Consider the following 27,713-nt stretch of genomic DNA (forward strand, 5'->3'; position numbering starts at 1 on the left):
CATGGAAATTCCTGTTTAACTGTTATGTCACTCTTTCCATGGAGGAGGCGGTACGCTCAATGCTAAGGGTCAACGCAGAACCCATGCTCCGCCACCATGATGGAGACCATGGGGAGAATTTTCTCCCCATCGGGCAGGCCAGCCGGAAGTGAGTGCAGGCGGGCGTTGAACTGATTGCCGCCCATGGTAGGCTGCACGCCGCCATTTTACATGGGCGAGCCAATTAACGCCCGCCCAGTGTGATGCGCACCTTGTAGCGCTCAGTACTACCTGTCCAGGCGCTGGGAGGAGAGAGAATCGGAGCCTGCCCTCTTTCATGCATGCGCGCCAGAGAGCGCAGAAATCTCCCTAAGGCATAGAGCTGCCTCAGGGAGATCAAGTTCTGTTTTAAAGTTTGAAATAAGTTAAAAATCATTTACACATGTCCCCTCATGTGACAGCGTAACATGAGCTGGGACATGTTTATGAAATGTACATAAAATATTTATTAACTTAATAAACTCTTCGTGAAACCTCATCCTGCTGGTGGATCAGATTTCATGAAAAATTCGAAGGCCGCCTGGGCTCTTCGCCTGTCCTCCAACCTTCAGCCCTGTAATATTGGTTAATTGTTTTAATAATGGCCTTAACTGGCCTTCGACATGTCAGTGAGCGCCCACCAAATGAAAGATCGGAATGACGCGCGGTGACATCAGGACGCACGCCCGACATCACCGTGTGTCATTTTACACATCGGCGTGAGGGCCCGCATCCACACGCTAAACAGAAGATTCTGCCCCATGGCAGACAGACCCTCGTGGACTCCACCAGATCTCCCTGTGCATCCCGCGGGACATCCAGCATATTGCCAACTGTTGGTCTACCCCAGAGGCTCATCATCTGCCTCAGACACAGCAGGGTCCTGACCTCCAGCTGTGCTCCCACTGTCAGCCCCCTGAGGCCTTTCTGCCTCTGCCAGCTCCTCATGTAGGTGTAATGTGCCCTCACCATTGTTGATTACCTGCGGAGCCGAAGAACTAATGTCCACAGACATGCGAGTATCTGCGCTGGTGCATGGCTCAGAGAGACGGTGTGATGCTGGTGCAGGTGTTGTCCTCGGAGCTCAATGGGGGATCCTCAGGGCCGCTGCTGGCTCCTGTGAATGGTGCATCTGTGGGAGAATGGCAAGCGATCAGTACGTTTAATCATCATCGTCACTATGCATATTAGGCAGGCTGAGGAGACAGTGGAGACCTACTGCATGGTGCCATCTGCATTGGAGCTTCAGTGGGCTCTCTGGCTCTGACGGTTCAGTTGCTGATGAGGGGAGCCCGTTATGTTTCCAATACCCACCACACACGCATCTGTCACCTGCACTCTCACCTTCGTCAGAGTGCCCCACCTCACCATGACCGGAGGAGTGAGCTGGCCAGTGGCATTCCAGCTCCAGTGCATCACTTTTGTGTATCATGAGGTTTAGTTGAAAGCAAATGCTGCTGATGCTGGAAATCTGAAACAAAAACAGAGAATGCTGGAAAAACTGAGCAGGTCTAACAGCATCTGTGAAGAGAGAAACAGAGTTGACGTTTCAAATCTGTGTGACTCTTCTTCAAAGCTAAGCTGAGTTTTTCCAGCATTTTCTGTTTTTGCACAGATTTAGTACTCCTTCACACATTCCCCAGTGCTCATCAGCGTTATGAATGCTCTTCCCCTGAGAGGGGCAGTGGAAAGCCTCATTATTGCTCCGTTTCTCTGAAGGTCCTTTCCTGGTTCCCATACTGTCACTGTGGCACATCTCACCCTGCAATGCACTGAGGCCAGTCGTGCTGCCATCCCAGCCTTGACAGGACAGGCTTCAGTGCCAGTTGACATACTCACTCTTATACCCCTGAATGTTCTGAGGAACAGGTACCTCAGTAAAGTTCTCTGCACAGGTCCATGCCATCCCTGCACTTACCCTTGCTGCCCGCAGAGGATCATTAAACCTTTTACGGCATTGAAGCCACGTGCGGCACACCACATCCCTGGTGGTGACTTCTGTCCAGCTCTTCTTGGTCAGGTGGGGTAGCCTTCCCTTGCCATCCCTGGGCATTAAGATATGCCACCTGATACTCACCTCCTCGACCAGCATCCCAGGCACTCATCTGAGAAATGGTGGGGGGGAGCAGAGTACACACCCGACTTGCCCTCCCACCTTCCATGGCCACCAGGTGCTGAGGCCATGACTGCACACCAGGATACTTCTGGGATGGCTTCAAAATAGCTCCCTCAGGCTCCCTTTCCACTCCTAGCAGCCGTCAGGGAGCTGCCTCTTTCGTTTTTGAACACCCTACTGGGTTCCCATTGAACCCGGCACCCAATGCATTCCCACCCCCTGCACATGGGAAAACCAACCGGCAGTCGTGTTTCATACTGGACAAGCCTTAATTGGCTACCCAGCGTAACATTGCATTCACAGCGCGATCTCAGCTGGGAGCGGGGTTTACATCCTCTTCTAGCCAAGGAAGCACATCCTGAGGGTAGAATTCAGGCCCAAGTATACTTCATAATATTTCATTAGATTTGAAGCATTTCTATGCATCCTGAGGTCATGTAAGCTGCTATATAAATGCAAGCTTTTTCTTCCTGAAGGACAGTGTGGATTAACATGGACATGTACAAAATTCAGCACAAACTCTAATTCAGTAAATACATGTAAAATTCATTCAACTTAAGACATGACATTTAATTATTGAGTCCAGCTTAATTTTAGTAGCTTCTTTTTATATTATAAATTAACATTTCAAGTTAGAACCAAAGAACCATGGAAAGGTTACGGTGCAGAAAGAGGCCATTCAGCCCATTGTGTCTGCGCCGGCTGTAAAAAATGAACAAAGAAGCTAGCCACCCATTTTTAATCCTATTTTCCAGCACCTGGTCCATTATCTTGCAGGTTACAGCACTTCAGATACAGATCCAGGTATCTTTTAAATGAGTTGAGTGTTTCAGCCTCAAACACCAACTTAGGTAGTGAATTCCTGATGCCCACCACCCTCTGGGTGAAAAAGTGTTTCCTCATGTTCTCTCTAATCCTTCTACCAATCTTCTTAAATCTATGCCCCCAGCAATTGACCTCTCAACTGGGGGGAACAGGTCTTTCCTGTCTACCTTATCGAGGCCCCTCATAATTTTGTACATCTCAATTAGGTCACCCCTCAGCCTCCTCTGTTCGAAGGATTAGAACCCTAGCCTATCAGATGTTTCTTCATAGTTGCAATTTTCAAGCCCTGGCAAAATTCTTGTAAATCTCCTCTGTATTGTCTCCAGAGCAATTATGTCCAGAACTGTAGACACAATTCCAGCTGTGGCCTAACCAGCATCTTATACAGGTCCAGCATTACATCCTGCTTTTGTATTCAATACCCTGTGCAATAAAGGAAAGCACTCCATATGCTTTCTTTACCACCCTTTCTGCTTGTCCTGCCACCTTCAGGAACCTGTGGACATCTGCTCCAAAGTCTCTCACTTCCTCAACCTCTCTCAATATCCTCCCATTTATTGAGTATTGCCTTGCTTTGTTTGCCTTCCCCAAATGCATTACCTCACACTTCTCTGAATTGAATTCAATCTGCCATGTCAATGCCCACTCAACCAAACCATTGGTGTCATTCTGGAGACAGCAGCTTTCCTCTTCACTATCAACTATGCAGCCAATTTTTGTGCCATCTGCAAATTTTCCAATCATGCCTCCCACATTTAAGTCCTAATCATTAATGTATACGAGAAATAGCAAGGGCCCCAAAACTGAGCTCCGTGGAACACCAATGGAAACCATTTTCCATTCGCAAAATCATCCATCAACCATTACCATTTGTTTCCTCTCACTAAGCTAATTTATCCAACTCGCCTCCTTTCCCTATATCCCATGGGACCTCAATTTTCTGACCTTGTTGAATGTCTTACTGAAATCCATGTAGACAACTCTAACTGCACCAGCCTCATCAATCCTCCTTGTTATATCCTCAAAAAATTTTATTAAGTTAGTAAGACATGATCTTCCCTGAAACAAAACCATGCTGACTATCCCTGATCAAACCTTTCTAAGTGACGGTTTATCCTAACTCTCAGAATTGATTACAATAATTTGCCCACCACCAAGGTCAGACTGACCAGCCTATAATTTTCCGGCCTATCCCTTCCTTTTTAAATATTGCTACAGCATTCACTGACCTCCTGTCCTATGAGACCTCGCCTGTATCTAGTGAGGATTGGAAATTGATCCTCAGAGCATCTGCTATTTCCTCCCTGGCTTCCTTTAACAACCTGGGATACAATCCATCTGGCCCTGGTGATTTATCTACCTTCAAGGATGCCAGTCCCTCCAGTACTTGCTCTCTCATTATGTTTATTGTATCTAATAATTTGCACTCTTCCTCTTTAACTAGAATGACTGCATCATCCCTCTCTTAGTGAAGACAGAGACAAAGTATGCATTGAGAACCCTGCCCACATCTTCTGCATCAATGCACAAGTTACCAAGACCCTACCCTTTCCTTATTTATTCTCTTGCCCTTAGGTTCTGTCAGAATATATTAGTTTAATGGGTTTGAGTGCTGCTGAAAGGTAACTCATAACATTGGGATTAGTGTAAACATTGAAATCATGTTTAAAAGATCTCTTTGTCTATGTTTTATACAGCTATAGATTGTGGTGATCCAAAAGATATAAAGAATGGCTACCACACATCTACAGATCGAACGTATGGGAGTACAGCAACTTACGACTGCAATAAAGGGTAAGTATTAATTTGCAGCATCACAGGTTCATGGAAGCAATCAGAGATGGCCACATTGTAATTAACATATTGGGATTACTGAGATTACATGAGATGGCAAGCTCAAGGCAATGGAAGTGAATACAGGTTGGTATGTTTATGAAAATATAGCACAACATATGTGCCTTGGGGATAGAGTGGGGGGAATAAGACTGATTAGATTATTCTACACAGAGCTGATGGAGCTCAGTGGGTCAAATGGCCTCCATCTGTGCCTTAATGATCCTGGGATTGGGATGTTGCCAGACTGATGGGGTGTCGCCCACTGGTCAGAGAACCGATCGGCAACTCCCATCAGTTCCCTGGGGGAGGCCCAATGGAATCAAGTGCCCTTCAGGCACTTAAGTGGCCGTTGGGCAGACCTTCCCCACTGTTGAGGTACCTGGCAGCAGTAATCCCACCTGCCAAAAGCTGCCGGCTAACCAGAGACTGGCAACGCCTCATGCTGCCAGTGCAAGGGACTCTCGATCGTAGGTGATTGAGGGCGGGATGGAGTCATGGGGAAGGGCTTTCAGCAGCCCAACCCCCTGTCTGATGCCTAGTCCCTGACTATAAGGCACCCCTTTAGACACCTGGAAGGCCACTGGTGAACCTGGTTTTCTGGATGGTCTTCCAAGGGCCTGGGAAAGCCATGCTGCCACCATTTAATTCCTCAGCAACCACTAAATTGTGGTGGGTTCAGGGATAATGGGTGTCAAGTGGATCATTAATGAGCTTGATTGACATCCCGCTGCTGGTGGCTGGGGATCCAGTGTCAACTCTTCTCCCCATCTAACTTAATCAGGAGAGGCTTTGCCGCCACTGGGAGACTTCCACAAGGCCTCTTCCATGATTAAGTGGAGCCGGCCACCATGTTTTCCACCATGATAGGCTGCATTAAATTCTGCCCATTGACTGTAAAAGAAGATCATTAACCCACCCAGCCTATGATTTCTCCCCATTCAGTCGGCTGTGAAATGTAACAGTGGTGCATAACCTCCCACATAGTCCAGCTGGGCACAATGAGCTGTTTCAGTGCTGTAGACTCGACATACCATCCCACTGTCACAATGAGTTAAGGTTTCCTCCAGGTAAACCAGACAATGTAAAGGCCTGATTTACCCTAGGCAACAGATAGGTCAAGGATGATAAGGAGAGATAGCTTCCCACAGTCACAGTCACATAGGATGTCATTTGTGATTTTGATAGGAGCCATTTTGGTATTGCAGCAGGAGCAGAAAACTAATTGGTGAGGTTCAAACCTGGAGTTCCAGCAAAGATGACATGAATTTGGGAGGAGATTGCGTGTTCAAGGATTTTGGAGGAGAAATAGAGGCTTGAGATGGGACAGTAGTTTGCAAGGATGGAGGAGTCAAAGGTTGGTTCTTTGAGGCAAGGGGTGATAACAGCAAATTTGAATGAGAGTGGGGACAGTAGCTGAGGAGAGAGAACAGTTAACATCTAACATGGGAACCAAGAAGCAACATGGGAAACAAGATGGGAAGATGGGCGGTCAGCACATTAGATGCTCGCCTGATGTCTTTGTGTATTATTTTACATTCGGGTGTGTCGGATGCACCCCTGCACACTGAGCAAGAAATCCTGCCCCCAATCCTTCATATCCCAACCAGATTGCTGAATATATTATAAATCACATTCTACATCAATCTTTTCTAACAATTCAGAGATTTTTCATTTACTGAATGTTTTTCTTGTTCTAGCTATCAACTGATTGGTAAAGGAACAATAGTGTGCACTATTGATGGATGGAATAAAAACATTCCGTTCTGTGACAGTAAGTAATTGATCTAATTGGTTGTAAAGATTCAGATCAGATTCAAGTAGTTATCTTTTGAATGCTCTTAGTATAAAGTACTGGAAGAAATTATTTTTCACTTACAGTTCCATCTATGTTTCACTTCCTGTTCTAATTTCATTCAGGATTAGTATATAGTGCCTATTTGTATACTGAAGGTAAAAGATGTTGGAAGTGGAAGTATCTGTTGTGATTTCCTAGAGGGTTGAGGATATGCAGTTAACTCCACTGAGTTAACTGAATAGTACAGACTAGCAAATGCCTGGTCTTGTGGTGCAGTGGTAGTGTCCCTACCTTTGGGCTGGACGCTCTGGGTTCAAGTCCTATTTCAGAAGGCAACAGCAAACGACTCCAGTACTTTACCCAGTGTAATCATGGACCAATCTTGTGGAAGTCTGTGGCCACTAATACCCTCTTATGGCATGGTACCTCCAGGAGGAGGCAGAGGGGAAAATGTTAGCTGATCTGTGCTGGGGCAGCAATGCAGTTTGTCTGAGTACTGCCCCATTCAGGAGGGAGAAATTCCTAACTGGTGTTCCATATTTAAACTTGCTTTAGGTTCTTTGCAATCCATGAAAAGAGAACACCTGCCAAATGTTAAAACACTCCATCCAATAGCAATTCAGTCTCCAGTAACAAATTCACATCTTCAGTTCTCTAACTGGAGCAGTGTGTCTGAATGGAGTTATCTAACTGATACATTGCCAAATACAGTTTGTTATCTGACTAAGGTGAATGACAGTTCAGTGTTTGTGGTTCACTGCTAAGATGGTGCACATGCGCAAAAGAGCGCACCTTTGCATTTGTGGAATCCCACCCCGCCCGCACAGGAAGCGCATAGCACTTCCCACCGGGCATCACACTGGGTGGGCCTTAATTGGTTCACCCACTTAAAATGGCGGCAGGGCCCGCTTCTCTGGCGGGGATCAGCTCCCCGCCTGCTGGAAATTGGTTCGGGCTTGCCACCTGACAGGCAAAAAATGCAGCCCCATGTTAACATTCATAATTAGATTGGATAAGTGGGTGAAGAGAAAACAAGGTTGAATGGATATGAGAACAAGGTGGGTAAATGTGATTAGAAATATTTGCGTGGAGGGTAAACATTGACATGAACTGGTTGGGCTGACTGGTCTGTTTCCAGGTTGTAACTTACGTGTATATGGGTAATGGTCACTTTGGTAAGATGCCGGTATATGTGGAAAATACCTTAAAAGGAAGCGGCATCTTCCGAGAAGAAAAAATTTGATGAGAGAAAAACAATTTAATGTTAATAAGATTTTGGAAAAAGGACAACTACAACTTTCAAAGAATTTATGAATTTCTAGCTGGCGCTATAGTTGTGTCACTGAATGGGCTTTGTATAGTTCTATCTGCATATTGAATCAGATACACAGCAACTTTATACATGTGGGGAAATCTCATTGTCGCTGTCAGGCTGAAGTCTAACTGTTAACTCCTTAAAAAAATGAAAGTAAAAGCACTTCAACATTAAATGATAACCTTCAAAATAATTCCTTATCTGTAAACGCATATGATTTACTGCAATACAACTTTACACTTAAATTTATTGTTTGCACAAAATTAATTTTATTAGAAGAAAGTTATAGGTTTCCTGCCCTTACATTTTAGAACACTGTAGGTTGATTCTGTGATTGAGCACTCCTGGTGATTGCAGAGAGTCCTATCCAGGAAATCATAGATTTTCAGTGTCTAATTTTTCATCCATTTAATTGGATAGGGAGAAAATTTGACACCGTGAGCTCCATGCCTGCGGACCCTGGAGTGCCAATGTACACTGCAAACCCCAACCACAACATTGGCCCTTGATTTTCTTTATATAGCCATTTCACGTCAGTAAAATTTAAATATAATCAGTTTTGATATTTTTGTTCAATTTGTACATAACTGACTCCAGTTATAAATCTGATAAGTATGGTGTGTAATGAAAAAAATCACTGAAGCTTGTTAATGACTTTCACTCAGCTGAGTATTGGCATCAAGTAATGATGCTCTGCTTTAAACTTACCATATATTAGAATCTTGTTGACTGGCTCCTTTTAATGGTTACACCTTATGGCACCATTGAGATAAAGTTTTCCTCAACTCCTTGCCCTAAAAATCAAGTTCCCAATTAATTTTGGCCTGTTCCTCAATCTTTTTTCGTGATTTTATTTGAATTCTAGTTCCTTGAATGTTTTGACTCCTTCAGTGAATCCATCCTTAATTATCCTCTTGGACTTTTTTTTAAAGACCCTAAAGCACAGGGAAAGCATTTGAACAGTGAATTAAGCCCTTCCATCAGTGCTAATACTTGTATCAAAAAAGCTCATTCTTATATTGGGAGAGAGTTAGGTATCTCAGTGGACTGGAATTGTGGAGGGGAGGGTGGGGGCTGTACCCATTTCCACATGACAGGAGTACTAGGTAATTAGGGGGACCATATGATTTGGCTTTGAACCCTGAATGGTCCACTCAGCCTTTTGATGTGGATAGACTGAGTATCATTTCTCGGGATATGGATAGTGTGGTCAACATTATTCTATTCATTCTGTGTACTGCTTACTGCACTGAAACAAGTACTACCTTTTTAATCATTGAATGTTCAAAGCTCTGCTCTTCTTAAGCAGAGAGCAAAATAGAGCTGACAATATATTTCAGTGTTTCTAAATCTAAAATGCTCCTGTCTGGTGCTTGCAGTGCGACTGCCCCTTTAGTATTTGAATGCTGTTGGTATGCATGGAAATAACTGTCACAACTAAATGGAGGCAATAACCCTCATAGGTGATGTGAGCTTTCAGGACTAGTGTGTTTTGGGGCATTTCCTTTTGAAACAAGTACCATCTCCTGAATAAACATGTAACGGATTTTGAGCAGGCTCAAACTACATTTTTTTATGTAGCAAATTAAACCATCGCACAGGTTTTTATGACAAAAATATGACAAGGGGTTGAATTCTAAATGGAAAGCCCTATCAAAATGCCACCTTTACACAAAACAAGCAATTACAAGTGTGACAAGATTCCATTTGAAAGTGCTTTGAGAACTATGTCCTACTTGGTCCTTTTGATAATAACATTATAAAAGTGTCCACTGTTATTTGCAACTTTTGTTAACTTTGTAGATACTGCAGAAGCATTTCTTTTTAAAAACAATGTTGATACCTATATTCTTTTGACCACTCTGTGCCCTGTTCTTGGGCTGCTTTCTCCCTGTTAATCACCACCAAGGGCTCTGAATACAGACAGGAAAGTAGTTACCGTCAGCAAGTGTGGTTTTTCTTCAATCCATTGGTAATGTTCAGACAGATTTACATGGGTCACAGTCATAATGAAAACAACTGCTGTGTCATCTACTAAATAAATGTGCAATAATTCCAGTTTAGCCTTTTTCTCTTACAGCTATTTTATGCGATCCTCCGAACCCTATTAGCAATGGAGATGTGACTGAAAGAGATAGCTGGGACATTGGAACAGATGCAAAATATTCATGCCATGCTGGCTATATTCTGATTGGTCAACGTATCATTAATTGTACAGACACTGGGGACTGGAGCCATGACCCTCCTATTTGTAAAGGTAATGTACCATGACAGAAGAAGAGAAATCACATTGTACTGGTTATTAGCATGTTTTTGTAGACTTTCAAAAGTTCTCATTACTTTAAAAACGATGGGGGAATTTTGGTATTTGAAAACATCTCTCAGCTTTGTTCTGTTCTGTTGACACAGTATAAAGACAGGAAGTTGCCAGCTGGATCATTTCAGGCCAGAGTTGAAGTGTTATAGCATTGTCTCAAAGAATACCATTGAGCTGATTGAGTTACATTTTTAATAAATTCTCTGGGCAATTGTTTTTCAAACTTCATCCAACAACAATTTATTCATCATTGTCAACTAAGAGTAAATAAAGTGCAGTTTAAAAAATGTAAATTTCTGTTGCATTTTATTGCCATACTTCTTCAATCTGCATGGCTTTCACTTGTGCCAATGATCCCTTTGACTAGCTTTTAGGTGGCTGAAGCTATTGACTGGGCAGGACAAGCTCATTCTATTTTCTCATTCTGGCTGCTGTGATGTGTTACAGGATAGTGTTAGGAACAACATATAGCTTTAAGTTTGACTTATATTTTGAATTTTTAAAAATTCATTGATGGGATGTGAGCATCGCTGGCTAGGCCAGCATTTATTGCTCATCCCTAATTGCCCTTTTTCAGAGGGCATTTTTTTTAAGAGCCAACCACATTGCTTTGGGCCTGGAGTCACATGTAGGCCAGACCAGATAAAGATGGCAGGTTTCCTTCCATAAAGGACAGTGGATCAGATGGATTTTTATGATAATTGGTAATGATTTCATGGTCATCATCAGACTTTTAAATTCAGATTTTTATTGAATTCAGCTTTCACCATCTGCCATGATGTGATTCAAACCCACATCCCCAGAGCATTACCCTGGGTCTCTGGAATGCTTGTCCAGTGATAATACCACTATGCCACCATTTAAAGGTGTTTGTGAGCTGGGTGCTAGAAAGTCTGAGGCCCTGTTTGTATACATGCATTTTTAACGAGGTCTTACAAGTCATGAAGTGAAGAGATGTGTTACCAAGGGGTTAGTAGTTTAGTGAAGGTAAAAAAAAGTAGAAAAATGTGCAGTTACTTAGCGACAGGGGTCCTGAGAAACACAGAGTCCAGGAAACACAGAAGGGTGGTCAGTTAATGTGTGTATACCAGAGAGTGCAGGCAGAAGGTCTAATCTGTCGAATAAGAAATCCTGCAAGCCTTCCTTCTGGGGAACTGAGTTTAGGGGACCCATGTGTTTGCTCTGAAGTTGAAGTAACAGTGTGTTTAGATTGCAGTTTTTGGGTGTCTCAAAGAGAGATACCAGCTGGAGAAAAGCATCTAATGAATGCTCAGCAGTCCGCTGGAAGAAAACTGTTTGAAACTGCGTTAACCCAAGCAAGAGGCCTTGGTGTTGGGGCAGTGGTAAATCTTTACTGATGTTTTATGTCTGTAAGGGTTGCTGGGATAAAAGGAATAGGGTGAGCTTGAATCATTTTCTGGTATCTGTATTGAAATCTTTCCAACTATTTTGTCTAGTGTAATATAGCTCATTTTTTCTTGTTTAATAATAGTTTTATTCTTTGTGTTAACAGTATACTGGCAGGCTCTTGTGAATGTGTTCAGTAACTGACCACCACAGTTTCTTTAAAGAAAAGTTAGGACCCACCAATCCAGGTTTCCCTCTGGGATCTGACTTGTTCAGTGCGAACATCAGCTGGGATCATATGAATAGTAAGGTGTGGGGTTATACTTTCAGTATAATACTCAATCAAGGCTGACATTCCAATGCAGCAGTGAGGGACTGCTGCACTATTAGAGGTGTAATTTTTTGGATGTGATGTTATACCAAAGCCGTGTCTGCTCGCTCTCTGATATAAAAGATCCCATCGCACTATTTTGAAGAAGAGCAGGGTATTCTCCCTGACATCCTGACCAATATTTATCCTTCAATCTATGCCACAAAAACAAATTATCCGTCATTATCTTACTGCTGTTTGTGGGAGCTTGCTATACACAAATTGGCTGCAGTGTTTCCTACATTACAACAGTGACTACACTTCAAAAAGTACTTTATTGGCTAAAGCAATTTTGGGATATCCTATGTTTGCAAAGGATTGTTCATGAATGCAAGTCTTAATCAGAGGCCGGGAATTCTGCAGCGAGTAACTCATCTGATTCCCCAAAGCCATGATGCAAGTCAGGAGTGTGATGGAATAATCTCCACTTATCTGAGTGAGTGGAGATCCAACATTCAAGAAGCTTGACACCATTCAGGACAAAGCACCTCACTTGTTTGGCACCCCATCCTCCATCTTAAACATTCACTCCCTCCACCTCCTGTGAACAGTGGCAGCAGTGTGTAACATATACAAGATGCACTGCAGTGACTTGCCAAGCTAGCTTTGACAGCACCTTACAAACCCAAACTTCCACCACCTCGAACATCGGTGTTCAGCAAGTGGCCCAAGAGCCATTTGTGGTCTGCATTTGTCTTTCCTGCGGCCTGCTCACCAAACCCTGTCCACTCACCACCTCACTCCCACTCACTGATTCTTATGCTTGCCGCCTGTCCTGTACACCGCTTACCTGCCCGACCGTCCCACTCGCAGCCCTTCTTGCCCCTTCCTTGCTTCCTCCCTCTCACCCCGCAAGGCCCCTCATGCCCCAAAAGTTAAGCTATGACAATACCATGCACATTGGTTGAATACAGCGTTTAGTGTTCAGTGAGCCCTATAGTGACAGAAGAATATGTTTAAAAAAAACTTTTAAAGGATTCATGGCTCATGGCACCTCAGATGTGTCAAGAACCATAGTCTGAATGAAGGAACTTTTTGAAAGGTAAATTCAGAAGGTCTTTCCCATGCATTCAATAGAAACTACGCCCCTCCACTCATCTCCATGCTCTCCATGCCAAGATCCCTAGCCCACACCCATACTCAATCACTAACTGTACACTCTGCATAGACCAATGAACCCTATAGTGACAATAGGAAGTGTTAAAAAAACTTTTAAAAACATCATAATTCATTATTTTTCACTTGAAAAAAATCCTTTCACTGCAGCCCAATTTTTTTTTATTCATTCACGGGATTTGGGCTTCACTGGCTGGGCCAGCATTTATTGCCCTTCCCTAGTTGTCCTTCAGAGGTGGTTGTGAGCTGCCTTCTTGATCCGCTGCGGGTTCCTATTGTGTAGGGACACCCACAGTGTACCTATACCACATGCAGACCCGTTAAAGTACCAATAACAGAAACTGCAAGCACTTGTAACATCTTTCTCTTGTGTAAATAAACTTTGTGCAATTGACAGGATTGATCAGACAGCCAATTGTCAATCAAGCAACATCTTCTCTGGGGTGCAGCTGTTTCAGCATTCTGATGAATTTCTGGGCTCGAAAGAGATGTAGTGGCTTTAGGAAAGTGTAAAGCCCAGTGTTGTCTTCAACCAAAGTCCAGAGAGATAGAGGGAAATGAACAAAGAGTATAAATGTGCTACTTTTTTCTGTTTGCTCAACTAGAGATCAATTAAACTGACTGCCCCACTTCCTAAATACCCTTGAGCGAATATCTACATGTTTAAATTTGCTGGACCTCACAATTAAAGGGAAATTATAAAATCACATAGGAGCAAATCTTTCTGTAGGTGTCACTGATTTCACTGGTATCTGGTATGTTTTCATCTTTGACAACCCCTGGCATTTGGAAAAGCATAGGTTTTCTACCAGGCAGCAGCAGAGGCCGGTAATGTGATTGAAGTGCTCTAGGCATGGTAACATGTTAACAAGGTTACTTTTCTAGGGAAGTTTTTTAAACTGGTGCCACAAGCTGAATCTTTGGCTCGGTGAGCGGGGGCAGGGCCCTTCAATCAGACTTTCAGTTCAGCGGGCAAGCGACAAAGTCGGCTGCGCGCCCACCGTACTGTCAAAAGCCATTTAACTCTAAATTCAAACAATTAACGGAGCTGCCCATCCAATCTTAAGGTTGCTGGGCAGGCAAAGAGCAAAGGCGGCCTTCCCTTTTTTTCATGGAACCTCATCCATGGGCGGGATGAGGTTTCATGAATGATTTTAAATTTTGACAAAAATTTTGATTGAAGTTAATGCACGTGGCTCAGCTCATGTGACACATAAGGGAACATATCATAACAATTTCCTCACCACTTCATTAAACTTTTTGGACTTAAAACTAATCTCGCCTCTGTGCCTCAGGGAAATCTCTATGCTCTTTCGCGCGCACATATGGAAAAGCGTCCTCCCGACTCAGGCAACCTCCAACCCATCTGCAAAGGGAGTGCATAACGCTCCCAGGTGCGAGTCACACTGGGTGAGCCTCAATTGGCTCACCCAGGTAAAACAGCGGCACAGACCCGGTTGGGGGTGCCGATCAGGCCCGTGCCCATTCCCACTCTGCTAGCCCGACAGGCAGAAAATTCTGCCCCACGAGAGCATATTAATGGGGCGGGATTTTCTGGCCCCGATACTGGCATCGCCGTGGGCAGGATAGGAAATTTTGGAGAGCCATTGACCATTAATGGCACTCCAAATTTCCCCATCCCGCCTGCAAAGATGTCCGCTTGTCCTGGGGCCTGAAAATTCTGCCCATAATAATTTGTCAGGGGGGAATCTCAGTGACTGACTGCAAACTGACTGTCGGTCTCAGACATTAGGACTTTATAGGCCTTTCAAGCCTTAATTGGCTACCCGCCACTCGTGGGTAGCCTCGAGCTAATGGCATGCCAGCTTGTGACATCAAATTCCATGCTCGTTTGCCTCTATTGAGGCTTAAAAATCCAGCCTGGCACATCCACCAGTGCCCTGTGTCATGTTAACATGAAGAAAGACCTCTCAATGAGTTTAAGTTAAATTCTGTGAATTATATTTGGTGTTTATTGCACTAAAAATGTCCTTACATGTTTCCAACAAGTGGAACTTATTTCTATTTCAAGAAAAATTACCCACATATGTCTCAGGGAGTGTTCATTTTACCCGAAAATGGCATTATTTCATTGTATGTGGTCTATGATAATTATTTTCCATCCTTAAAAGTATAGCTAGGACGCTATGACTGTATTTATATAAATTCCATATGCTAAAGCCCTTTCATGTATCGTCAAGGTTAGCAAGTTGTAAGGTATTTAACTGCAAGAGCAATAGGAAAATAGCCAATTTAGTCCCAGGTTTGCCAGCAGTGGTTAGGAGCTGTTTGATTTTTCCACCTTTGTTCCACATTTTCCTTTCTGCTTAGTCGGGGGGGTTGACTGGAGACTCTTTTATCTTTTTCACCACTCCAAATGCTCAGTAGACTAGACTGAATGCATAATTTTCATTTTGGTAATTTTATTTTATGTTCAAAGTGGGTGATCCTTATTAACAATATACATTGTAAGTTGTTCAATATACCACATTTAGTTTCCATCCAGATTCAAGCTTGCTGGAATAGCAATCTCCTGAATTAGGTGAGGAAAATCACCGGGATTCCTTTATAAGTGTAGACTCCAGCCTGGCTGATCTTCTGATATTCCTTGTTGCCAGATGATCTAGTCCGCCTGGGCACGGACACAAGAAAATTTCCCTTTCTCAGTCCTTGGAACTATAAGGAGGCCATTCAGCCCCTTGAGCCTGTTTGACATTCAATTAGACCATGGCTGATCTGAATCTTAAATCCATCTATCCATCTTGGTTCCATAACTTTTCATATGCTTACCTAACAAAAAAAAAGTTATCAGTCTTAATTTAGAAATGACCTAGCCTCAACAGCTTTTTTGGGGAGACAGTTTCAGATTTCCAATCCCTTTTTTGTGAAGAAGTGCTTTCTGACATTACTCCTGAACAGCTTGACTCTAATTTTAAGGATATGCCATCTTGTTTTAGACAGTGAAAATTGTCTCTGCTGAGGTATCGTAAAGGAAATTGGGTCAGTGGTTTAAGGCATGTATGTTGTCTTATGTTAATCTGGTACCTTACATCAGATGGTGCCCCACTTCACTTGGCACCATCACTAAAGCCTCCCTCCCATCGCCCAAACTCCCCCAAGGGGCCTACAGCTTGCTGGTTTGATGCAGCTGAAGTGTGAGAGCAATTTTGATCAGTCTTTGGGGGGACATCTTCACATTGTGTCACCCATTTAAATAAAGAAACTAACACAAGTTAAATTTCTTCCCCTAAATGTTTGCTCTGCACAGACTGTCATTATTCTCACTCATTGTATGAATAGCCTAATCAGAGCAATTGTGTGACTTTGTGTTTCAGCCCTTCCTGACCATGAAGAACAGCTTTCACCTCCTTCTACCATCGCAGCTACAACAATACGTGAAACAACACCTGAGATAAACAATATTACCACAGATGGTGGAGACAGGAACCATTTGCTTTCAGCACTTCCTAATTTGGGTATTAGATGTCAACTATTTGAATGTATAGGGCAGTTTACGCATGTTCCGGTCTCCCTTTCTTGTATTAGCTGATTTACAGGCACAGATGAAGCATGAATTGGAGAGTTGTATGGCCCCAGCCTTTATTATTACATGTGCTGAGATGCTTGGTGTATTTATTGCTTCATAAATTTGCTTAATAATTTCCACCCAGAAGAAGATTGAATGCAATGTCTTACTGTGCAGAGATCCTTTGGTTTAAATATAATTGATAGATTGACAGAATGTTACCGAGCTTTACACAGATAGTAATAGTGTTGAAAATACCTTTGAAGACACTTGTGAATTGAGACACTCCAATGAAAATGATCTAAAATATGAAAGCTTACAATCAGAGTAGAAAAGGGTTAGAGAGGACATTTACTTGCAGCAACAACAGATGAATGGTCAGGTTGTAGCCACCAACAGGGACTCAAGAAAGTAAAATAAATGGTCAGTAATATTCCTATCTTCCTATTCTCTTATCTATCTCATTATTGGTGTAATGTTATACCTTCTGCAGGTGTGTGAACTTGAAAACTGACTGCATCACAATATTTTCATTTGCCAATTGCAAGTTCCTGTTATTTACACATATGCCAGTGTCCTTAAAGGGACCAGTGGAATTTGCACACAACAAGGTAGGAAATGTGTTTATAGTGTAATTTCTGTGGAGCCCAGAGGAGCAGGAATGTTTCCACAAAAATACTTTGGACCAGGACAGCAACACTTCACTTGGCACCATCACTATTGCCTCCTAACCATCACCCAAACTCCCCCATGGGGCCTACAGCTTGCTGGTTTGAGGAAGCTGAAGTGGTCTGATCAGGCTTTGGGGGGGACTTCTTCACATTGTGTCACCCATTTAAATGAAGAAACTAGCACAAGTTAAATTTTGTCTCCCAAATGTTTGCTCTGCACAGACTGTCATTATAATCACTCATTGTGTGAATAGCCTAATCAGAGCAATTGTGTGACTTTGTGTTTCAGCCCTTCCTGACCATGAAGAACAGCTTTCACCTCCTTCCACCATCGCAGCTACAACAATACGTGAAACAACACCTGAGATAAACGATATTACCACAGATGGTGGAGACAGGAACCATTTGCTTTCATCACTTCTTAGCTTGGGTATTAGATGTCAACTATTTGAATGTATAGGGCCGTTTACACATGTTCCGGTCTCCCATTGTTGTAATCATTGAACTACAGGCACAGTTGAAGCATGAATTGGAGAGTTGTATAACCCCAGCCTTTATTATTACACGTGCTGAGGTGCTTGGTGTATTTATTGCTTTATAAATTCGCTTAATAATTTCCAGCCAGAAAGAAGATTGAATGCAATGTTTTACTGTTTAGAGATCCTGTGGTTTAAAAATAATTGATAGATTAGCATTTTCTGTCACAGAATGTTACCAAGCATTACACAGATAGTAATCATGTTGAAAATACTTTTGAAGACACTTGTGAATTGAGACACTTCAATGAAAATGATCTAAAATATGAAAGCTTATAATCAGAGTAGAAAAGGGTTAGAGAGGACATTCACTTAGGGCAACAACAGATGAATGGTCAGGTTGTGGCCTCCAACAGGGACTCAAGAAAGTAAAATAAATGGTCAGTAACATTCCTGTCTTCCTATTCTCTTATCTATCTCATTATCGGTGTAATGTTATACCTTCTGCAGGTGAGTGAACTTGAAAACTGACTGCATCACAATATTTTCATTTACCAATAGCAAGTTCCTGTTATTTACACATATGCCAGTGTCCTTAAAGGGACCAGTGGAATTTGCTCTCAACAAAGTAGGAAATATGTTTATAGTATAATTTCTGTGGAGCCCAGAGGAGCAGAAATGTTTCCACAAAAATACTTTGGAGCAGGATTGCTCCACTTCACTTGGCACCATCACTATTGCCTCCCACCCATCACCCAAACTCCCCCATGGGGCCTACAGCTTGCTGTTTTGAGGAAGCTGAAGTGGTCTGTTCAGGCTTTGGGGGGGACATCTTCACATTGTGTCACCCATTTAAATGAAGAAACTAGCACAAGTTAAATTTTGTCTCCCAAATGTTTGCTCTGCACAGACTGTCATTATAATCACTCATTGTGTGAATAGCCTAATCAGAGCAATTGTGTGACTTTGTGTTTCAGCCCTTCCTGACCATGAAGAACAGCTTTCACCTCCTTCCACCATCGCAGCTACAACAATACGTGAAACAACACCTGAGATAAACGATATTACCACAGATGGTGGAGACAGGAACCATTTGCTTTCATCACTTCTTAGCTTGGGTATTAGATGTCAACTATTTGAATGTATAGGGCCGTTTACACATGTTCCGGTCCCCCATTGTTGTATTCGTTGAACTACAGGCACAGTTGAAGCATGAATTGGAGAGTTGTATAGCCCCAGCCTTTATTATTACATGTGCTGAGGTGCTTGGTGTATTTATTGCTTCATAAATTTGCTTAATAATTTCAATCCAGAAGAAGATTGAATGCAATGTTTTACTATGCAAACAGAGGTCCTGTGCTTTCAAATTAATTGATAGATTAACATTTTCTGTCACAAAATGTTACCGAGCATTACACAGATAGTAATTGTGTTGAAAATACTTTTGAAGACTCTGGTCAATTGAGACACTCCAATGAAAATGATCTAAATTATGAAAGCTTACAATCAGAGTAGAAAAGGGTTAGAGAGGACATTTACTTAGGGCAACAACAGACGAATGGTCAGGTTGTGGCCACCAACAGGGACTCAAGAAAGTAAAATAAATGGATTAAATGGTCTGTAATATTCCTATCTTTCTATTGTCTTATCTTTCTCATTATCGGTGTAATGTTATACCTTCTGCAGGTGAGTGAAATTGAGAACTGACTGCATCACAATGTGTTCATTTGCCAATAGCAAGTTGCTCTTATTCACATTGATGCCAGTATCCTTAAAGGGACCAGTGGAGATTGCTCACAGAAGGGTAGGAAATGTGTTTATAGTCTAACTTCTGTGGAGCCCAGAGGAGCCGGAATGTTTCCACAAAAATACTTTGGACCAGGACTGCACCACTTTACTTGGCACCATCACTATTGCCTCCCACTCATCGCCCAAACTCCCCCATGGGGTCTACAGCTTGCTGGTTTGAGGAAGCTGAAGTGGTCTGATCAGGCTTTGGGGGGACTTCTTCACATTGTGTCACCCATTTAAATGAAGAAACTAGCACAAGTTAAATTTTGTCTCCCAAATGTTTGCTCTGCACAGACTGTCATTATAATCACTCATTGTGTGAATAGCCTAATCAGAGCAATTGTGTGACTTTGTGTTTCAGCCCTTCCTGACCATGAAGAACAGCTTTCACCTCCTTCCACCATCGCAGCTACAACAATACGTGAAACAACACCTGAGATAAACGATATTACCACAGATGGTGGAGACAGGAACCATTTGCTTTCATCACTTCTTAGCTTGGGTATTAGATGTCAACTATTTGAATGTATAGGGCCGTTTACACATGTTCCGGTCCCCCATTGTTGTATTCGTTGAACTACAGGCACAGTTGAAGCATGAATTGGAGAGTTGTATAGCCCCAGCCTTTATTATTACATGTGCTGAGGTGCTTGGTGTATTTATTGCTTCATAAATTTGCTTAATAATTTCAATCCAGAAGAAGATTGAATGCAATGTTTTACTATGCAAACAGAGGTCCTGTGCTTTCAAATTAATTGATAGATTAACATTTTCTGTCACAAAATGTTACCGAGCATTACACAGATAGTAATTGTGTTGAAAATACTTTTGAAGACTCTGGTCAATTGAGACACTCCAATGAAAATGATCTAAATTATGAAAGCTTACAATCAGAGTAGAAAAGGGTTAGAGAGGACATTTACTTAGGGCAACAACAGACGAATGGTCAGGTTGTGGCCACCAACAGGGACTCAAGAAAGTAAAATAAATGGATTAAATGGTCTGTAATATTCCTATCTTTCTATTGTCTTATCTTTCTCATTATCGGTGTAATGTTATACCTTCTGCAGGTGAGTGAAATTGAGAACTGACTGCATCACAATGTGTTCATTTGCCAATAGCAAGTTGCTCTTATTCACATTGATGCCAGTATCCTTAAAGGGACCAGTGGAGATTGCTCACAGAAGGGTAGGAAATGTATTTATAGTCTAACTTCTGTGGAGCCCAGAGGAGCCGGAATGTTTCCACAAAAATACTTTGGACCAGGACTGCACCACTTTACTTGGCACCATCACTATTGCCTCCCACTCATCGCCCAAACTCCCCCATGGGGTCTACAGCTTGCTGGTTTGAGGAAGCTGAAGTGGTCTGATCAGGCTTTGGGGGGACTTCTTCACATTGTGTCACCCATTTAAATGAAGAAACTAGCACAAGTTAAATTTTGTCTCCCAAATGTCTGCTCTGCACAGACTGTCATTATAATCACTCATTGTGTGAATAGCCTAATCAGAGCAATTGTGTGACTTTGTGTTTCAGCCCTTCCTGACCATGAAGAACAGCTTTCACCTCCTTCCACCATCGCAGTTACAACAATACGTGAAACAACACCTGAGATAAACGATATTACCACAGATGGTGGAGACAGGAACCATTTGCTTTCATCACTTCTTAGCTTGGGTATTAGATGTCAACTATTTGAATGTATAGGGCCGTTTACACATGTTCCGGTCACCCATTGTTGTATTCGTAGAACTACAGGCACAGTTGAAGCATGAATTGGAGAGTTGTATAATCCCAGCCTTTATTATTACACGTGCTGAGATGCTTGGTGTATTTATTGCTTTATAAATTCGCTTAATAATTTCCAGCCAGAAAGAAGATTGAATGCAATGTTTTACTGTTTAGAGATCCTGTGGTTTAAAAATAATTGATAGATTAGCATTTTCTGTCACAGAATGTTACCAAGCATTACACAGATAGTAATCATGTTGAAAATACTTTTGAAGACACTTGTGAATTGAGACACTCCAATGAAAATGATCTAAAATATGAAAGCTTATAATCAGAGTAGAAAAGGGTTAGAGAGACATTTACTTAGGGCAACAACAGATGAATGGTCAGGTTGTGGCCTCCAACAGGGACTCAAGAAAGTAAAATAAATGGTCAGTAACATTCCTGTCTTCCTATTCTCTTATCTATCTCATTATCGGTGTAATGTTATACCTTCTGCAGGTGAGTGAACTTGAAAACTGACTGCATCACAATATTTTCATTTACCAATAGCAAGTTCCTGTTATTTACACATATGCCAGTGTCCTTAAAGGGACCAGTGGAATTTGCTCTCAACAAAGTAGGAAATATGTTTATAGTATAATTTCTGTGGAGCCCAGAAGAGCAGAAATGTTTCCACAAAAATTCTTTGGACCAGGATTGCTCCACTTCACTTGGCACCATCACTATTGCCTCCCACCCATCACCCAAACTCCCCCATGGGGCCTACAGCTTGCTGGTTTGAGGAAGCTGAAGTGGTCTGTTCAGGCTTTGGGGGGGACATCTTCACATTGTGTCACCCATTTAAATGAAGAAACTAGCACAAGTTAAATTTTGTCTCCCAAATGTTTGCTCTGCACAGACTGTCATTATAATCACTCATTGTGTGAATAGCCTAATCAGAGCAATTGTGTGACTTTGTGTTTCAGCCCTTCCTGACCATGAAGAACAGCTTTCACCTCCTTCCACCATCGCAGCTACAACAATACGTGAAACAACACCTGAGATAAACGATATTACCACAGATGGTGGAGACAGGAACCATTTGCTTTCATCACTTCTTAGCTTGGGTATTAGATGTCAACTATTTGAATGTATAGGGCTGTTTACACATGTTCCGGTCCCCCATTGTTGTATTCGTTGAACTACAGGCACAGTTGAAGCATGAATTGGAGAGTTGTATAGCCCCAGCCTTTATTATTACATGTGCTGAGGTGCTTGGTGTATTTATTGCTTCATAAATTTGCTTAATAATTTCAATCCAAGAAGAAGATTGAATGCAATGTTTTACTATGCAAACAGAGGTCCTGTGCTTTCAAATTAATTGATAGATTAACATTTTCTGTCACAAAATGTTACCGAGCATTACACAGATAGTAATTGTGTTGAAAATACTTTTGAAGACTCTGGTCAATTGAGACACTCCAATGAAAATGATCTAAATTATGAAAGCTTACAATCAGAGTAGAAAAGGGTTAGAGAGGACATTTACTTAGGGCAACAACAGACGAATGGTCAGGTTGTGGCCACCAACAGGGACTCAAGAAAGTAAAATAAATGGATTAAATGGTCTGTAATATTCCTATCTTTCTATTGTCTTATCTTTCTCATTATCGGTGTAATGTTATACCTTCTGCAGGTGAGTGAAATTGAGAACTGACTGCATCACAATGTGTTCATTTGCCAATAGCAAGTTGCTCTTATTCACATTGATGCCAGTATCCTTAAAGGGACCAGTGGAGATTGCTCACAGAAGGGTAGGAAATGTGTTTATAGTCTAACTTCTGTGGAGCCCAGAGGAGCCGGAATGTTTCCACAAAAATACTTTGGACCAGGACTGCACCACTTTACTTGGCACCATCACTATTGCCTCCCACTCATCGCCCAAACTCCCCCATGGGGTCTACAGCTTGCTGGTTTGAGGAAGCTGAAGTGGTCTGATCAGGCTTTGGGGGGACTTCTTCACATTGTGTCACCCATTTAAATGAAGAAACTAGCACAAGTTAAATTTTGTCTCCCAAATGTTTGCTCTGCACAGACTGTCATTATAATCACTCATTGTGTGAATAGCCTAATCAGAGCAATTGTGTGACTTTGTGTTTCAGCCCTTCCTGACCATGAAGAACAGCTTTCACCTCCTTCCACCATCGCAGCTACAACAATACGTGAAACAACACCTGAGATAAACGATATTACCACAGATGGTGGAGACAGGAACCATTTGCTTTCATCACTTCTTAGCTTGGGTATTAGATGTCAACTATTTGAATGTATAGGGCCGTTTACACATGTTCCGGTCCCCCATTGTTGTATTCGTTGAACTACAGGCACAGTTGAAGCATGAATTGGAGAGTTGTATAGCCCCAGCCTTTATTATTACATGTGCTGAGGTGCTTGGTGTATTTATTGCTTCATAAATTTGCTTAATAATTTCAATCCAGAAGAAGATTGAATGCAATGTTTTACTATGCAAACAGAGGTCCTGTGCTTTCAAATTAATTGATAGATTAACATTTTCTGTCACAAAATGTTACCGAGCATTACACAGATAGTAATTGTGTTGAAAATACTTTTGAAGACTCTGGTCAATTGAGACACTCCAATGAAAATGATCTAAATTATGAAAGCTTACAATCAGAGTAGAAAAGGGTTAGAGAGGACATTTACTTAGGGCAACAACATACGAATGGTCAGGTTGTGGCCACCAACAGGGACTCAAGAAAGTAAAATAAATGGATTAAATGGTCTGTAATATTCCTATCTTTCTATTGTCTTATCTTTCTCATTATCGGTGTAATGTTATACCTTCTGCAGGTGAGTGAAATTGAGAACTGACTGCATCACAATGTGTTCATTTGCCAATAGCAAGTTGCTCTTATTCACATTGATGCCAGTATCCTTAAAGGGACCAGTGGAGATTGCTCACAGAAGGGTAGGAAATGTATTTATAGTCTAACTTCTGTGGAGCCCAGAGGAGCCGGAATGTTTCCACAAAAATACTTTGGACCAGGACTGCACCACTTTACTTGGCACCATCACTATTGCCTCCCACTCATCGCCCAAACTCCCCCATGGGGTCTACAGCTTGCTGGTTTGAGGAAGCTGAAGTGGTCTGATCAGGCTTTGGGGGGACTTCTTCACATTGTGTCACCCATTTAAATGAAGAAACTAGCACAAGTTAAATTTTGTCTCCCAAATGTCTGCTCTGCACAGACTGTCATTATAATCACTCATTGTGTGAATAGCCTAATCAGAGCAATTGTGTGACTTTGTGTTTCAGCCCTTCCTGACCATGAAGAACAGCTTTCACCTCCTTCCACCATCGCAGTTACAACAATACGTGAAACAACACCTGAGATAAACGATATTACCACAGATGGTGGAGACAGGAACCATTTGCTTTCATCACTTCTTAGCTTGGGTATTAGATGTCAACTATTTGAATGTATAGGGCCGTTTACACATGTTCCGGTCACCCATTGTTGTATTCGTAGAACTACAGGCACAGTTGAAGCATGAATTGGAGAGTTGTATAATCCCAGCCTTTATTATTACACGTGCTGAGATGCTTGGTGTATTTATTGCTTTATAAATTCGCTTAATAATTTCCAGCCAGAAAGAAGATTGAATGCAATGTTTTACTGTTTAGAGATCCTGTGGTTTAAAAATAATTGATAGATTAGCATTTTCTGTCACAGAATGTTACCAAGCATTACACAGATAGTAATCATGTTGAAAATACTTTTGAAGACACTTGTGAATTGAGACACTCCAATGAAAATGATCTAAAATATGAAAGCTTATAATCAGAGTAGAAAAGGGTTAGAGAGACATTTACTTAGGGCAACAACAGATGAATGGTCAGGTTGTGGCCTCCAACAGGGACTCAAGAAAGTAAAATAAATGGTCAGTAACATTCCTGTCTTCCTATTCTCTTATCTATCTCATTATCGGTGTAATGTTATACCTTCTGCAGGTGAGTGAACTTGAAAACTGACTGCATCACAATATTTTCATTTACCAATAGCAAGTTCCTGTTATTTACACATATGCCAGTGTCCTTAAAGGGACCAGTGGAATTTGCTCTCAACAAAGTAGGAAATATGTTTATAGTATAATTTCTGTGGAGCCCAGAAGAGCAGAAATGTTTCCACAAAAATTCTTTGGACCAGGATTGCTCCACTTCACTTGGCACCATCACTATTGCCTCCCACCCATCACCCAAACTCCCCCATGGGGCCTACAGCTTGCTGGTTTGAGGAAGCTGAAGTGGTCTGTTCAGGCTTTGGGGGGGACATCTTCACATTGTGTCACCCATTTAAATGAAGAAACTAGCACAAGTTAAATTTTGTCTCCCAAATGTTTGCTCTGCACAGACTGTCATTATAATCACTCATTGTGTGAATAGCCTAATCAGAGCAATTGTGTGACTTTGTGTTTCAGCCCTTCCTGACCATGAAGAACAGCTTTCACCTCCTTCCACCATCGCAGCTACAACAATACGTGAAACAACACCTGAGATAAACGATATTACCACAGATGGTGGAGACAGGAACCATTTGCTTTCATCACTTCTTAGCTTGGGTATTAGATGTCAACTATTTGAATGTATAGGGCCGTTTACACATGTTCCGGTCCCCCATTGTTGTATTCGTTGAACTACAGGCACAGTTGAAGCATGAATTGGAGAGTTGTATAGCCCCAGCCTTTATTATTACATGTGCTGAGGTGCTTGGTGTATTTATTGCTTCATAAATTTGCTTAATAATTTCAATCCAGAAGAAGATTGAATGCAATGTTTTACTATGCAAACAGAGGTCCTGTGCTTTCAAATTAATTGATAGATTAACATTTTCTGTCACAAAATGTTACCGAGCATTACACAGATAGTAATTGTGTTGAAAATACTTTTGAAGACTCTGGTCAATTGAGACACTCCAATGAAAATGATCTAAATTATGAAAGCTTACAATCAGAGTAGAAAAGGGTTAGAGAGGACATTTACTTAGGGCAACAACAGACGAATGGTCAGGTTGTGGCCACCAACAGGGACTCAAGAAAGTAAAATAAATGGATTAAATGGTCTGTAATATTCCTATCTTTCTATTGTCTTATCTTTCTCATTATCGGTGTAATGTTATACCTTCTGCAGGTGAGTGAAATTGAGAACTGACTGCATCACAATGTGTTCATTTGCCAATAGCAAGTTGCTCTTATTCACATTGATGCCAGTATCCTTAAAGGGACCAGTGGAGATTGCTCACAGAAGGGTAGGAAATGTGTTTATAGTCTAACTTCTGTGGAGCCCAGAGGAGCCGGAATGTTTCCACAAAAATACTTTGGACCAGGACTGCACCACTTTACTTGGCACCATCACTATTGCCTCCCACTCATCGCCCAAACTCCCCCATGGGGTCTACAGCTTGCTGGTTTGAGGAAGCTGAAGTGGTCTGATCAGGCTTTGGGGGGACTTCTTCACATTGTGTCACCCATTTAAATGAAGAAACTAGCACAAGTTAAATTTTGTCTCCCAAATGTTTGCTCTGCACAGACTGTCATTATAATCACTCATTGTGTGAATAGCCTAATCAGAGCAATTGTGTGACTTTGTGTTTCAGCCCTTCCTGACCATGAAGAACAGCTTTCACCTCCTTCCACCATCGCAGCTACAACAATACGTGAAACAACACCTGAGATAAACGATATTACCACAGATGGTGGAGACAGGAACCATTTGCTTTCATCACTTCTTAGCTTGGGTATTAGATGTCAACTATTTGAATGTATAGGGCCGTTTACACATGTTCCGGTCCCCCATTGTTGTATTCGTTGAACTACAGGCACAGTTGAAGCATGAATTGGAGAGTTGTATAGCCCCAGCCTTTATTATTACATGTGCTGAGGTGCTTGGTGTATTTATTGCTTCATAAATTTGCTTAATAATTTCAATCCAGAAGAAGATTGAATGCAATGTTTTACTATGCAAACAGAGGTCCTGTGCTTTCAAATTAATTGATAGATTAACATTTTCTGTCACAAAATGTTACCGAGCATTACACAGATAGTAATTGTGTTGAAAATACTTTTGAAGACTCTGGTCAATTGAGACACTCCAATGAAAATGATCTAAATTATGAAAGCTTACAATCAGAGTAGAAAAGGGTTAGAGAGGACATTTACTTAGGGCAACAACAGACGAATGGTCAGGTTGTGGCCACCAACAGGGACTCAAGAAAGTAAAATAAATGGATTAAATGGTCTGTAATATTCCTATCTTTCTATTGTCTTATCTTTCTCATTATCGGTGTAATGTTATACCTTCTGCAGGTGAGTGAAATTGAGAACTGACTGCATCACAATGTGTTCATTTGCCAATAGCAAGTTGCTCTTATTCACATTGATGCCAGTATCCTTAAAGGGACCA

The 27,713-nt window shown here is 41.8% G+C and overlaps 1 protein-coding gene across 4 annotated transcripts in view; it reads left to right on the top strand.

Moving 5' to 3' along the window:
• The window catches only part of LOC121282149, a 67,379-nt gene that overhangs the window by 18,161 nt on the left and 21,505 nt on the right, over positions 1-27,713 (top strand). For all 4 annotated transcript variants that reach the window (XR_005944000.1, XM_041195661.1, XM_041195663.1 and 1 more), the window contains 13 exons: positions 4,657-4,753; positions 6,493-6,566; positions 9,986-10,162; positions 16,391-16,531; positions 17,542-17,682; positions 18,706-18,846; positions 19,881-20,021; positions 21,056-21,196; positions 22,219-22,359; positions 23,395-23,535; positions 24,570-24,710; positions 25,733-25,873; positions 26,908-27,048. Coding sequence is in view for 3 of the 4 variants with exons in the window: in XM_041195661.1 (XP_041051595.1) it covers positions 4,657-4,753; positions 6,493-6,566; positions 9,986-10,162; positions 16,391-16,531; positions 17,542-17,682; positions 18,706-18,846; positions 19,881-20,021; positions 21,056-21,196; positions 22,219-22,359; positions 23,395-23,535; positions 24,570-24,710; positions 25,733-25,873; positions 26,908-27,048 (1,758 nt within the window). In the remaining variant the exon portion in view is untranslated. The remainder of the gene's footprint in view (positions 1-4,656; positions 4,754-6,492; positions 6,567-9,985; positions 10,163-16,390; positions 16,532-17,541; positions 17,683-18,705; positions 18,847-19,880; positions 20,022-21,055; positions 21,197-22,218; positions 22,360-23,394; positions 23,536-24,569; positions 24,711-25,732; positions 25,874-26,907; positions 27,049-27,713) is intronic.

Source organism: Carcharodon carcharias, chromosome 9, assembly GCF_017639515.1.
Source record: "Carcharodon carcharias isolate sCarCar2 chromosome 9, sCarCar2.pri, whole genome shotgun sequence".
Lineage (NCBI taxonomy): Eukaryota > Metazoa > Chordata > Chondrichthyes > Lamniformes > Lamnidae > Carcharodon > Carcharodon carcharias.